This window comes from Panulirus ornatus, chromosome 48 (genome assembly GCF_036320965.1).
Source record: "Panulirus ornatus isolate Po-2019 chromosome 48, ASM3632096v1, whole genome shotgun sequence".
NCBI classification, from domain to species: Eukaryota; Metazoa; Arthropoda; class Malacostraca; order Decapoda; family Palinuridae; genus Panulirus; species Panulirus ornatus.
The window spans coordinates 23088536-23104105 of NC_092271.1; the positions used below are offsets into that span (position 1 = coordinate 23088536).

Genomic DNA, 15570 nt, shown 5'->3' on the forward strand with positions numbered 1-15570 from the left:
TCTCTCTCTCTCTCTCTCTCTCTCTCTCTCTCTCTCTCTCTCTCTCTCTCTCTCTCTCTCTCTCTCTCTCTCTCTCTTTTCAACGGCGTAAGACCTTCCCGTCCAGACCACTGCGTAGCCTACCAATAAACACTGAAGTGGAAAGAGAAAGCTTACCACTGCTTCACACTTCCACAACTTGTACTCACACATGCCTCCCCTCCCACCTCCATCCACAACAGACACAGGTGCTAAACAGCTGTGTTTCCAACCCAGTCTTAACCCCCCCCCCCCTCACCAGACTGCAGCTGCAAACGTTTCCCGTGACCTTGACTACGAACGTTTACCCGAATTCGACTACAAACGTTTCTTTGACTTCGACTTTATATAAAAGGGTAGTACGTCTTCTTCGGCTTCGGGGTGGGGTGGGGTGAAGCGGGCGCCTCCGTTTTCTTTACGACTTCGAGAACCACGGCCAATATTTGTCGGCTCCTCTTCCAGAGCTGTCTCGCGCGTTCCTGGCCTCCTTCATCCTGGTGATGGACCTCCTGATCGTCATGCAGGATTGGGACTTCCCCCACTTCACCTCCACCATCGACGTCAACCTTCCCGGGTTCTCCACCCACACCCTCCACTGGAAGTACGGCAAGACCAGCATCACGGGGAAGTGGTTCAACTACGGCATCATCTTTCTCGTCATGATCCTGGACCTCAACATGTGGAAGAACCAGATCTTCTACAGTCCGGGCCCCTACGGGCAATATATAGGTGAGTGGAGGGGCCCTAATGGGCAGTATGTAGGTAAGTGGAGGGGCCTTTGTGGGCAATATTTAGGTGATTTGAAGGCCCGTATAAGGCGTTATATAGGCGAGCCGATGATCCCTTTAGCCATTCTGCAGGCGAGTGAGGGCCACTATGGCCAGTATATAAGTAAATGAGGATCCCTGTGGTTAGTGTGTAGGTTTATGAGGGCCACTGTGGCCAATACATAGAGGGGTCCCTGTGGTTAGTACGTAGGTGAATTGGGGTCCTTGTGGCCATTGTGTAGTTGAATGAAGGCCCTGTGGCCATTGATGAGTCTACTTTCACACATTAGTATATTGTTTATGGAGTTCGAGTTTCGTTTATGCTGAGTGAAAGTGTCAGGCTATATACCAACAGTGCTAAAGCAGGCAATACTGCAGTTTGCAACCACTTTTCCTCGATTATATTTTGTTTTTAAACATAAAAGTACATTTGTTTATAAGTTAATTGTTTCCGCTCAAGCTTGCAGAACATTCCTTAGAAATATTTATGGTTTTACTTCAGAACTCAGGAGTATCATTGAGATATAGAATAGTACCCCCTGTTTTCCTTATGTCGGTACCTCGTATTATTGTACTGTACACTTTTTTTTTTTTTTTAACCAGTTTGTCTCCCCACAGACCCTGTCAGCAGGAAAGTGTACACCGTAGAGGACTCTGACTTCGTAGACATGGGCAACGAGACAATGTGGACGTGGGAGGCACGCTCCGAGATAGATAATACGACTGGGAAGCCATACAGAGAACGTAAGGATAGCCATTAAGGTCGAGTGGTATACAGTAGCAGTAGTCATGTCTCCACCCGTTAAGAGTCTGGAACATTCGCGAGACGGTGTTTCCTATCCCTTATTCTCAACATCCTCATTTGTATATCTTTATTGTCCTTTGTATGTATCGCTCCCTCACGTCCCTGTAATCTAATGATTTCTTTCTTTTTCCTCTTTTCTTCTCTTTACTCTTCTTTTCCTCATTTGTCTTTCTTAAAGACTTCTGTTCCTCTCCTTCGTAAATTTCTGTTTCTTGCCTTTGTAACGTATATGCTTGCAGTAAGAGCGTTTGCATGGTCTTCAAATGATCTCGATTGATGGTTGTAACTTGCCATTGATGGACTCTACGCTCCTTGCAGTCGTCAGGCGTAACGCCAAGCTAACCAGCTGACCAAGCTCCTCCTACTTCCCCAATTCTTCATCTCTGGCTGGAGAGAGCCGGTGATAAATTCACAAAAATAATGACTGGTGGAGAGAGAGAGAGAGAGAGAGAGAGAGAGAGAGAGAGAGAGAGAGAGAGAGAGATTATGATATGAAAGCAACATCCGAAATACAGAAGTTATTTCAAGAATTCAAGAAAGCATTTCTGAGCTGGAGTTGGTTTTTGGAAAAGTTGGTATTTTATAACAGACAGATAAGGAGTATGTGATTGAGATGAAGGCAAGAAGGGAAAAAATAATAAACGGGAGATGTAACATGAGGATACACGAAAGTGAGGGATTAAGTTGGTGAGAACTGTAAGTAGTTGTGATGGAAAATAACACGAAGAATATAGATAGATAGTTATATAGAATGATGTATGTAATTAATGCACCTTCCATATGAAGAATACAATGTTTACAGCTGACATTTCACTCCCACTCTGCACCCCCCGCCCCCCCACATGTTTGGGCTAGGTTACACGTAAGTGCATTAACTTCTTATACTTATATGGTACTAGAAAAACTAACATGACTTCAAAGAACACATATCATTATTATATGACCCAAGGACCACGTTCTCCAGGAGTTCCTGCAGCTTCATAGTTGCTCTACAAGAAGTCGCAGGGAAAGGACAGACTCCTCTTTGTAAGAAGGTCTTCGATGAGATTGTATCTGATGACAACCTGCCACAAGTCGGCAGGCATGGTCCAGTGAGCCAAACAAATCATATGTATATCATACCATACAAGTGAAAGGGTGTTATAACCATATCATGACACATATGTCAATGTTTTTCTTGTCTGATTTCTTGTCTTTTATGTCATTCTGAGAATTGCTACTGTAAGAAATTACCTTTTTTCATTGAATCATTTTCCTTTCAGGACAGGGTATTCTCTCTCGTCAGCATATTTATATGTTTTTTAATCCTTTTTTTTGTTATATGTTGCTTCTCTTTACCCTTACATTCATAAGATAGTTTCTTTGTCTTACTTATAGTGTAAATTATTAGAAGACAGAGGCTGCCCGCCATACCCAGGTAGTGTCTTTAGGCCTGGCCCGTTCCTGTCCCCACACCATTTTGCCTTTGTGTGGGCCACCCTCTTGGAACCCATCCAATCTTTTCTTGAGTTTATCTTCCAGAGTGCTTTCCTAATATCTTTTTGTGCCACTCCTATCCCTCTCTTCCTTACTAACCCACTCTGTCCCTCTAACTCCACCAGTGTTCATCCCCCCCCACATAGCACCTCCCCTGCCCCACCTCCTCTGATTACCCTCTCACATCTTCCTCTGCATCCTTCTCCGTCACCCTTCCACTCTCCCCCACTCACTCCACAACTGCCATCGCTACACCATCACCATCCATCATCACCCTCTATATCCCACGCCTCCCATTACCTGCTCCTGTAAGTTTCACTAAATCTTGTAAAAATTCTCCCTACATTCTTTCCCAGTGTGTGTGCAATTTCTACTGAAAGTCACATATTCTTTCTCCTTTAATCATGATATTTTTCTCTGTTAGTATGACTCTAGTTTGCAGTAGTGTTTTCCTTTATTCATTTACTACAGTTGTAGTCTGTCTTATATAGTTTTCTTCCATGCCACTCAGTTGTATTCCCCACTCTTTCTCCCTTGTAGATTCTTCAATATTCTCTGTATATTTCCTCTCTCCTCTTATTTCTTTTACTGTTTTTTTTCTTGTTTTTTTCTCATTTTTCCTCCATAAGGCTTTGTTCTCATATTGTTCCATGACAGTATCACTAAGATCTTGACACATTCCATTTACCTCCTAAAGTTATCTGATCAGGAATATAATCATGAGTTAGTTCTTTCGTTCTTTTTGGCATTATCTGTCCATCTTTTGAACTCATTTTCTGTTTCATTGTCTTCCTATTCCAGTTCACTTTCCCATACCTCCCGTTTTTCCCTTTTCCTTTTTTCTTGTTTTTCTGCCATTTCCTCCTGTTTTTCTAATGCATTATGATCACCATACTCATTACACTCAGTAGTGTTTCGGTGTTAACCTAAACTGTAATGAATATGAAAAGTGTGATATGTGACTGAAGAGGGAGTTCAAATAACCTCCCTATCAGACACTGTGATGAGGGGCCTTTGGTTATTGTCCAGTGTTACTTTTTTTATAGAATTTTTTGTGTTTAAAGTGTCTAATCTTTCAACTGTGTTTCAGAACTGTTCTCTGATTTGATCTTATGATGAACATCTTTAATTTACTGAGCAAATTATGCACCTTGTCATTGCATTTGTGTCATTGTCTTCTGTTTCTTCCAGATAGTGAAATATATCCTTATTTTCCAGGGCTTAATGTTTTTCCTATCCCTTTTCCTAACATTTGTTTTAGATCACTTGCTTATCTCCTCATGTTCTTCCTATCCCTCTCTAGCTCTACACAATTTTCTCCTTCATCCTGCTTCTTATTTACTTTCTTCCCCTCCTCAGCTCCTTGCTTTTCTTAATCTTTCTTCTCGGAACTCCTCACTTGTATATTTCTCATCCCCCTTCACTTTACATGTCTTCCTCCTTTCCACCTTCAGAATACTCCCTTTTCACCCTTCCTCTGCTTTTTACTGCTCCCAATCTCCACCTCCCCAATCCGTATGCAATTCTCCCTTCCTAAATTCTTGATGCTTCCTCTCCTCCCTTTCTGTTTTCCTCATCTTCATCATCATGTGTCTCTTACTCATACATGCTTCCTCCCCCTTCCCATATCCTCACATACCTCCTCTCACTCTTCTTGGTTCCCCACATGCTTCCTCTTTTCTCCCCATCTTCTCACCTGCTTCATTCCCTACCCCAGCTTTTCACTTGCCTTCTCCCTTCCCAATCCCACATTTTTTTTCTTTCCCTTTCCAAGGCCCCAACTCTGCAATTGTCCTTCCAAGCACATATCCTAGAAGTGCAGTTTTTTACACTTTTGTTATATCTTTCAATCACAATTTCTTCCTCCTTAGCATACATTTCCTTACCCTTCCATAAACACCACATTCAGTTTTAGATTATGTCATTTACTTCATTCTTCTTTATATGTTCTTTGTCCTCACTTGTTGAGATTATTGAATTCATTTATTCATACTCTTTATATGTCAAATTCCTAACACACATTTACCTAGTTTACTGGTTTGCCATAAAAAGGTCATCAGAATGACAAGGTTATTTGAGGTGACTTTAACAAGTTAATCAAAGAGACATTATTAGCTCAAATAAATTCGTAGCTTGTTCATGGTAGGTATTTATGGCAGTCTAGCAGCCCAGAGCCATTAAACTCTGCAGTATACATTAATAAGCAGAATAACAACAATTGACCATTAGTTTTAGGTTCATAAAATCATATGTGAGAACTCATGTGCTGATCTGCAGTGCTGAATAATATTCTGTCATATTGAACTTTCATATTTGTAGTGTATTATTCTTGCAGCCTTCATTTGTGGCAGAGGAAATAGATGGCTCATTGATGAGATATTGAGGTTACTGTAACGTATGTATCACCTGAAAAAAAGGATCATTACAATTATAGAAGCCTTTGCTGCAACTAAAACAATCTTCACTTTTTTTAAGTCATAAAATCAAATAGACTTTAGTGTAATGGAATTATACATGATAAATGGATAATCCCATTTCTTTAGCAAAGGTTGCCTAATCTACTTGGCTCTAACCATACGTCAGATTTTACTTTCATTTTTGCAGGTCAATTCAACAAATAGTTTATAATGAACTATCAGAGGGTGTGTTCATATATTCTCACAGCCAAAAATGCTTCTCATATTCTATTGACCTTCTTTGAACATTTCAGAGGACATGTTTATGTACTCTCGCTTCATGGATTACAGCCTCTCAGTCAAATGTACAGCCTTCATCCCAAACATACTGGGCTTTGTCATGCTCTTCACGCTTGTTTCCCTTTATGGACGCTTCCCACCCAACCAGGTTAGAAACTTAATACCATAGCCTTTGTTTTGATTTTATCTGGTACAAAAATGCATATGTGGAGATGCAGCACCACCAGCTTTATTTTGTTTGGATATATGGCAATAAGTTGCACTGCTCAGTTTGTTTTGTCTGGATGCGTGCCACTGTATAAGTGAAGAGCAGATAGTTTTAGTGGTTTTGTTGCACAATATTGATTAAAATGACAGTTGTGATGCTTGATTTTGTATTGTTTGTATTCATATTCTTTAACATATATGCCAAACCTACTGAGACTTAATGTGTTGGGATGTACTGTTCTTATTGTTATGAATTATTCAGAATATTCATAGTTGTGAACTTTGAAGATGAAATAGAGAAGAATTTTTGACTCACAAAATTGGGTTAGTATTGTGTAAGAACTTCAAACTGCATTTAGTTCTGATATTGCCTTTATCATCTGGACAGATATGCTGTGCATGAAGCAGTTTCATCAGTGAACTTCTTGTTGCAGAGTCTACAGTAGATTTGACCTGGGGATGTTTTCTTATTTTGTTTATCTTAGTGTATGCAGATAACTTTTACGAAATAATAGAGTTGTAATGAATGTCACTGTTTTGCAGCATCTCAGATGGATGTGGAGGTTGACCACACTGTAAAATTTCTGGTGTTGCACATTGCTTAATTCTGGTATGTTATAGATTGTATATCATTCATTAGAATTATTTCACTTTCTGAGCCTGACAGCAAGCCAAGGATACTAGTGCTCTTAGCCCTTGCACAGGATTGATGTGAACAATACATAATATAGAAAGCCCTTCCATTTCATCCTGGTATAATGGACCCATTATCACTGTTCACTGTTTGCCAACAACGGAAAGCAAAATAGAAAAAAAAGTACATTGAAGAAATTTGCCAACAACATGTTCTTACCCACCTTTAATTAGTTTCACTGAGGAAATGGGTTGATCCCTCTTTCCAGGTAAATCAATATATCTATAGTTGTTTATGCCAGAAATTCATATACATAGCAGCTTACGCCTTTTTGCATAACAAAACAAGTTGTGGACAGGCTTTACGTGCCTGATTAGTCATGCATTGTCACATGCCTCTGATTTAGGTAAAATCTTTGGGGATTATTAAACATTGTTTGATTGAATCACCTGATGCAGACTTAGCTATAGCATTGTCTAGGCCTTAGGTTAATGGCATTGTTTCACTGGCTAACTACTGGCATGCAATCACTTTTAATGGTAGGGTCATTAGGCTAGAATGATATGGAAGTGTATTTCCATGTGGTGTATTGTCAGTAATCTCTGAACAAAAGCGAGGAACACAGACTTTCTCAGGTCACCCCTTCTAGGCCCAGGAAAAAGTTTTTCTGTTTTCAGAGCCCATTTCCTCATTTAAACCTTTTTCACTGGTATAATTAAGATCTTTTTCAGATTTTATTAGCACAGGTAATGACACCATTTGTTTATATTCATAAAAATGAGATACCATAAATAAAAAGAAAAGTTGCTTCAGTCACTACCCTCATGAGTTCACTTGTGCTTCACCTAGATTAAACTTTTCATTTTTCATTTTTGGTTCCACACTATTGTAATCTAAATTTTCTTTTCAGCCTTGACACAGAGTTGCATGCATTTTCAAGCATACTTGTTTAATCAGCAGGCACACCTATTTTGCCAAATGTTCACAATGACAGCACACCTGTTCTGCTTTTGTGTTGGATTTTATGCCATGTGTGATCTGTGCCTAGAATTCAGCACCATCTTAATGAAAGCAAGTGATTGGATAAGGTCTCTTATCCCATACTTGCACAGTTAGCTCACTTGAAGGGCCAAGATGGGTCCAGAGACAAAATTGATTCAAGTTATTTTCTATTGCACACAGTTTTCTGCCTATACGAGTCTCTGTCATGTTGGTCATTTCTCATGCTGAAAATATTTTGATACAAGCTAGTTTATTAGATATACTTTGTGTTTAACGTACTGAATTAAGGGTGAGAGTATTCATCACTTCCTCCTCAGGAAAACATAATTCATAACTCCATTCCATCGTTATGATGTTAAAGAGAGTTTACAAAGTATTTCTAACGTAAAGATGACCTAAACAAACATTTTCAAGCCAGTGTTGCACACAGTTGGCAAGATATCTTACTCACCAAGTGAGTAATGATACCTGCCAGCTGCTTTAGTCAGAGCAACACCTGTACATTGGAACAAAATGTGTTCACAATCTTATCCCCCAGACTTTATTTTCCCATCTTATCACATTTGTATATATTCAAAATATTGACAGAACGCAGCTGTATTCTTAGAATGCTCTCATGTAATTTCTTGAAAGTAAAGATCCGTGAAATGAAACTGTCATGTAACTTCACACACTTATTGGAAAACGAACATTTTTTGATATGACAGTGACAGGTCATGATGGGTGTAGAAGCAATGTCTTTATTTTGATGAGACATTGAACTGCATTGCTGAAAATGCATAAAGTTGCATTGTTTAAAAAGTATGTTGTACAGTAAGTCTTTTTGATATACAAATCACATATTTTCTGAATATGGGTGTTTATACAACATGAAACAGGTCAGTCATGACTTCAGTACAACAAATTAGGTAGTCTGTCTTTGAGAGTGAATATGGATAGTGCTGGATTCATGCAATATTTCTTTATTTTTTAGTGTGATTTATGAATTAAATGAGCTCATTCTGAATCTGAAGACTTGTTGCTCTAAAGAACATTTTCTTATCCAATTGGCTGGGAAAGTAATTGCTCTTGTATTGTCATTTAGAATATTAGTTGGGTACTCAAGTTTAGAATTGCACCCATTGAGAAAGTTTTAGTGATTAATCCAAATTGATTAGTGCTATGTAGTGGATTACTTTTGACAACAGATTTTTCTAAGACACCGAAACTCATTAGGTATCACCAGTGTAATATATATGTGAGATATTAAAGGCAGGTGGAACATAATGAACCTAATAATTATTTTGTTTATATGTAAGATTCATATCTATTAGATCGGTCACTCAGTAATTATAGATTAGCACACTTTTTTGTATTTGAGCCAAAGAGCTTATGCTGTGCCTTCTTTAGATATTTATATGCAATAAAGCAAGCACTGTTGAGCTTTGAAAAAGTTTTAAATGGATTAATTATCAGTTCACTTAAATTGTGTAAAATGTCCATGAAAATCTGTTTATTAAAAGATGAGTACATTTCACAAGTGAAATAGTTGTTGACATGTGATCCTGTAATTGTCATATGTATCAGAATAAGCTTTACCTCGTGAGGGTATATGTAGAGAGGGTCATGAGAGGGACCTTCTCTGCCCCATTGCCCTTACACCATCTCACGCCCTCATTTCTCCCCCTCACGCCCACCAGTTGCACCCCAAGGCCCGCCCACGCCCACGAAATACCCGAAACCCCTGAGTTTGGGCGTCATGTGTGTCTGTCAGGTCTGCTATATACTCTTTATAGTGGTCTTGAGCCTCCTAGCTGACCCTCTTAGTCATGGCCTCCCTAGAGCCCCCATAAGCTTTATAGACCCTGCCATCTTCTAATTCACTAGATTTATGGGACCTTAAAATGCACTAGATTCATGGTCCTTAAAGACAGAGAGGACAGGCAATTGTTTTAAATGAAATTGAATGTAATTCTTAGACGTAATGCAGCATAAGCTTGAGTTCACTCTTGTAACATTTCTCCTTTGATTCTTCATTAATCATCATGTCTAGGGTATCTTATCTTGGCCAGAATGTCTTAAGAATTGCCTTTCCTATAATGCTTTCTTTCTTTTTAACTTATTTCTCATGACCTGTAGGAGTACTGGACAGGATGCAATGAATACTGTTAACTTGTTCCCCTGCTGTGAACCTGTGCATGATCGATAGTGACTGAGGTACTAAAAATGCATGATAAATATATTTATGCTGTAAGGGTAGATAGTTGAATTCTTAAAGAATCCATGGATGTGTCAAAGTTTTTCTACTGTTTAGATTTACATTTTGTGTATTACTGTAATAATGAAACTGTGTGAAAGGAATTATCTACCTCTTTTAAGTTTTCGAAGGTACTGTTGTTAACGTATCTTATCACTTCCCAGTGCATATATGTGGGTGACATATGGAACCTCTGTTCAGCATTTTGCTGGATCCATAGTCACTGATTGGTGCTGCTGAAGCAAACTGACCCATACTTTGTTCATTGATCCTTGGTCACTGATCACTGCTGGAGAAGCACATTGACCAACATCTTATTTATTGTATTATTGTTACTGTTCACTGTTGGTGAAATACACCTTGGTCATTGGTCCATGGTCGCCGATCATTGTCGATGAAGTGTTGGTTAGCACTGTGCTTGCTGATTTTTTATTAGTGGTTGCAGTTTTTGAAGTGCTAATGAGCTCCTTTATTCTGTATTTAATGTTGGTTGTTGCTAATGAAGCATTGGAAAACACCTTGATTGTTAACTTTTGGTAAAGATGAACCATAATCACTGTCTGTTGATTAGCTGTCACTGTTAGTGAAGTACCGATAAACACCTTTGTCAGTAGTACTTGATCAGTGACTGCCATGGATGTTGCAGTGATGAGCACCATCATCATTGATTCTTGATCTTGAGTTACAATTTATGAAGCACCTTAGGGCTGGTTCTTAATCACTTGTAACTATTATGAATAAGTTTGCTTTTCAATCAGGGAAACTTTGTTTAAGAATTAGTGATGTGAAATTCCATCAACAGAAAGCAAATGAACATTGATAATTTTATTTTTCATTTTTCAGAGTAGCCATCTTTCTCTTTACATCCACAAAGTTTCACACTCTTGGTAGCCATGTATATGGTGAAGGCATGTACAGGGCATCAGATTGGGGAGGAGCAGTGTGCTTTCAGGAGTGGTAGAGGATGTATGGATCAGGTGTTTGCTTTGAAGAATGTGTGAGAAATGTTTAGAAAATCAGATAGATTTGTATGTGGCATTCATGGATCTGGAGAAGGCATATGATAAGTTTGATAGAGATGCTTTGTGGAAGGTCTTAAGAGTATATGATGTGGGAGTTAAGCTGCTAGAGGCAGTGAAAAGTTTTTATAAAGGATGTAAGGCATGTGTATGACTAGGAAGAGAGGAGAGTGACTCGTTTCCAGTGAAGGTTGGTCTGCAGCAGGGGTGTGTGATGTCTCCATGGTTGTTTAATTTTTTTAATGGATGGTGTGGTTAGGGAGGTAAATGCAAGAGTTTTGGAGAGAGGGTTGAGTATGCAGTCTATTGGGATGAGAGGGCCTGGGAAGTAAGTCAGCTATTGTTTGCTGATGATACAGAATCTGTCGAAGTTGGTGACTGAGTTTTGAAAAGTGTGCAAAAGGAGAAAGTTGAGAGTAAATGTGAATAAGATCAAGGTTATTAGGTTCAACAGGGTTGAGGGACAAGTTAATTGGGATGTAAGTTTGAGCGGAGAAAAAATGGAGAAAGAGAAGTATTTCAGATATCTAGGAGTGTATTTAGCAGTGAATGGAACCATGGAAGCAGAGGTGAGTCATAAGGTGGGGGAGGAGGGGGCAAAGGTTCTGGGACTGATGGAAAACATGTGGAGAGAGTGTTATCTCAGAGAGCAAAAATGGGTTTGTTTGAAGGAATAGTAGTTCCAACAATATTATATGGTTGCGAGGCATGGGTTATAGATAGGGTTGTACAGAGGAGGGTGGTGTTGAAAATTAAATGTTTTGGGAAAATATGTGGTGTTAGATGGTTTCATAGAGTAAGTAATGAAAGGGTAAGAGTGATGTGTGGTGCTAAAAAGAATGTAGCTGAGAGAGCAGAAGGGGGTATGTTGAAATGGTTTGAACATTTGGAGAGAATGAAAGAGGAAACATTGACAAAGAGGATATATGTGTCAGAGGTGGAGGGAACAAGGAGAAGCAGGAGACCAAATTGGAGCTGGAAGGATCGAGTGAAAAAGATTTTGACTGATCAGGGCCTGAGCATGCAGAAGGATGAGAGGTGTGCAAGAAACAGAGTGAAATGGAACATTGTGGTATACCGGGGTTGACGTGTTGTCAGTGGACTGAACCAGGGCATGTGAAATGTCTGAGGTAGGCCATGGAAAGGTCTGTGGGGCCTGCATGTGGATTGGGAGCTGTGGTCTCAGTGCATTGCACACAACAGCTAGAGACTGAGTGAATAAATGTGGCCTTTTTTGTCTGTTTTCCTGATGCTACCTCGCTGAAGTGGGGCCAGCGATGCTGTTTCCTGTGGGGCGGGATGGCACCAGGAATGGATTGAAGGCAAGCAAGTATGAATATGTACATGTGTATTTATGTATGTATATGTGTATGTGTCGATATGTATATGTATGTGTATGCATAGGTACAGGCATGGACGTTTATGTATATATATGTATGTATGAGTGGATGGGTTGTTCTTCGTCTGTTTCCTGGTGCTACCTCGCTGACGTGGGAAACGGCAACCAAATATAATAGATAAAGATAAGTGTATATTGTGTGTGTGTGGGTGTGTGTCCAAGCCCTAATCCAGGTACCCATTGTATTGACCAACCCTTAAGGGTGGACAGCCAGCTGGGTTGACTGTATACCAACTGCCACAATCAGGATTTGAATCTAAGTTCTCAACCCTGGGTGGCCCATGAATGCATTATGGTCAGGAATGCTGACTTCTACACCACGGAGATCCAAAATATTATTATTTTTACCAGTTCAAGATGTATTTTTTGATACAGTAGTCCTTCATTTTATTAATATGTATTGTCAGAATACATATTGTATATATACATAATGGATGATTGTAGGAAAAGTATCCATATGTTGCATATTTCATCAGTGGCATGATTGTGTATATACTGGAATTTATCATTTTTTAGGTTTTCTCGTTTGATTTGATAGTTTGTAATGATTACCATCACAGCTTTATAAAGTATTCTGTAATTAGAAATGAATGCCTGCACTTGATGCAAGATTTGGTTGGTCATTTCACAACACTGAAACTTTTGTGTCATATCCACCAAAAACTTTTGTTTGTTGTATCTCCTTTATTTAGGAAATTCAGAACACAGGGATTAATTGTCCAATGTCTTTGCTGTGATTTCCCTTCTAAATGTCATCATCACCAGTGTTCACACACCGAAAACAATACTGCGAAAGATTTTGCTCAGAAAAGTAGGCAGAACAAATATGATATATATATATGTGTATATGATTTATGCAGTCTGTTGTGGATGAGAGAGCTTGGGAAGTGAGTTAGTTGTTGTTCGCTGATGATACAGCGCTGGTGGCTGACTCGTGCGAGAAACTGCAGAAGCTGGTGACTGAGTTTGGTAAAGTATGTGAAAAAAGAAAGCTGAGAGTGAATGTGAATAAGAGCAAGGTTATTAGGTACAGTAGGGTTGAGGGATAAGTCAGTTGGGAGGTAAGTTTGAATTGAGAAAAACTGGAGGAAGTGAAGTGTTTTAGATATCTGGGAGTGGATTTGGCATCAGATGGAACCATGGAAGCAGGAGTGAATCATAGGGTGGGGGAGGGGGCGAAAGTTCTGGGAGCATTGAAGAATGTGTGGAAGTCAAGAACATTATCTCGGAAAGCAAAAATGGGTATGTTTGAAGGAATATTGGTTCCAATATTGTTATAGGTTGCGAGGCGTGGGCTATAGATAGAGTTGTGCAGAGGAGGGTGGATGTGCTGGAAATGAGATGTTTGAGGATAATATGTGGTGTGAGGTGGTTTGATCGAGTAAGTAATGTAAGGGTAAGAGAGATGTGTGGTAATAAAAAGAGTGTGGTTGAGAGAGCAGAATAGGGTGTTTTGAAATGGTTTGGTCGCATGGAGAGAATGAGTGAGGAAAGATTGACCAAGAGGATATATGTGTCAGAGATGGAGGGAACGAGGAGAAGTGGGAGACCAAATTGGAGGTGGAAAGATGGAGTGAAAAAGTGATCAGGGCCTGAACATGCAGGAGGGTGAAAGGCGTGCAAGGAATAGAGTGCATTGGAACAATGTGGTATACCGGGGTCGACGTGCTGTCAATGGATTGAACCAGGGCATGTGAAGCGTCTGGGGTAAACCATGGAAAGTTGTGTGGGGCCTGGATGTGGAAAGGGAGCTGTGGTTTCGGTGCATTATTACATGACAACTAGAGACTGAGTGTGAACGAATGTGGCCTTTGTTGTCTTTTCCTGGTGCTACCTCACGCACATGAGGGGGGAGTCGGATGTTATTTCATGTGTGGTGGGGTGGCGATGGGAATGACAAAAGGCAGACAGTATGAATTATGTACATGTGTGTATATATGTATATGTCTGTGTGTGTATATATATGTATACATTGAGATGTATAGGTATGTATATTTGCGTGTGTGGACATGTATGTATATACATGTGTAAGTGGGTGGGTTGGGCCATTCTTTCTTCTGTTTCCTTGTGCTACCTTGCAAACAAGGGAGACAGCAACAAAGCAAAATAAAGAAAATAAAAGAATATATACATATATATATATCCCAAGGGATAGGGGAGAAAGAATACTTCCCACGTATTCCCTGCGTGTCATAGAAGGCGACTAAAAGTGAAGGGAGTGGAGGGCTGGAAATCCTCCCCTTTCATTTTTTTTAATTTTCCAAAAGAAGGAACAGAGAAGGGAGCCAGGTGAGGTTATTCCCTCAAAGGTCCAGTCCTCTGTTCTTAACGCTACCTCGCTAACGTGGGAGATGGTGAATAGTATGAAAGAAAGAAAAAGATTATATATATATATACCTGGAGAAGGCATATGATAGAGTTGATAGAGATGCTCTGTGGAAGGTACTAAAAGTATATGGTGTGGGAGGCAAGTTGTTAGAAGCAGTGAAAAGTTTTTATCGAGGATGTAAGGCATGTGTACGTGTAGGAAGAGAGGAAAGTGATTGGTTCTCGGTGAATGTAGGTTTGCGGCAGGGGTGTGTGATGTCTCCATGGTTGTTTAATTTGTTTATGGATGGGGTTGTTAGGGAGGTGAATGCAAGAGTTTTGGAAAGAGGGGCAAGTATGCAGTCTGTTGGGGATGAGATAGCTTGAGAAGTGAGTCATTTGTTGTTCGCTGATGATACAGGGCTGGTGGCTGATTCATGTGAGAAACTGCAGAAGCCGGTGACTGAGTTTGGTAAAGTGTGTGAAAGAAGAAAGTTAAGAGTAAATGTGAGTAAGAGCAAGGTTATTAGGTACAGTAGGGTTGAGGGTCAAGTCAACTGGGAGATAAGTTTGAATGGAGAAAAACTGGAGGAAGTAAAGTGTTTTAGATATCTGGAAGTGGATGGTACCATGGAAGCAGAAGTGAATCATAGAGTGGGGGAGGGGGCGAAATTCCTGGGAGCCTTGAAGAATGTGTGGAAGTTGAGAACATTATCTCGGAAAGCAAAAATGGGTATGTTTGAAGGAATAGTGGTTCCAACAATGTTGTATGGTTGCGAGGCGTGGGCTATGGATAGAGTTGTGCGCAGGAGGGTGGATGTGCTGGAAATGAGATGTTTGAGGACAATATGTGGTGTGAGGTGGTTTGATCGAGTAAGTAATGTAAGGGTAAGAGAGATGTGTGGAAATAAAAAGAGCGTGGTTGAGAGAGCAGAAGAGGGTGTTTTGAAATGGTTTGGGCACATGGAGAGAATGAGTGAGGAAAGATTGACCAAGAGGATATA

At 39.8% G+C, this 15570-nt stretch overlaps 1 protein-coding gene across 2 annotated transcripts in view; it reads left to right on the forward strand.

Annotated features, from left to right (window-relative positions):
* LOC139763829 (transmembrane protein 117-like) overlaps positions 1 to 15570 on the forward strand; it is a 131136-nt gene that overhangs the window by 99459 nt on the left and 16107 nt on the right. Inside the window, exons 6-9 of one of the 2 annotated variants that reach the window (XM_071690147.1) lie at positions 481 to 747; positions 1404 to 1529; positions 5777 to 5910; positions 9285 to 9358. In XM_071690147.1, the coding sequence (XP_071546248.1) occupies positions 481 to 747; positions 1404 to 1529; positions 5777 to 5910; positions 9285 to 9332 (575 nt within the window). In that variant the 3' untranslated portion in view covers positions 9333 to 9358. The remainder of the gene's footprint in view (positions 1 to 480; positions 748 to 1403; positions 1530 to 5776; positions 5911 to 9284; positions 9359 to 15570) is intronic. The other variant, XM_071690146.1, reaches the window with a different exon arrangement.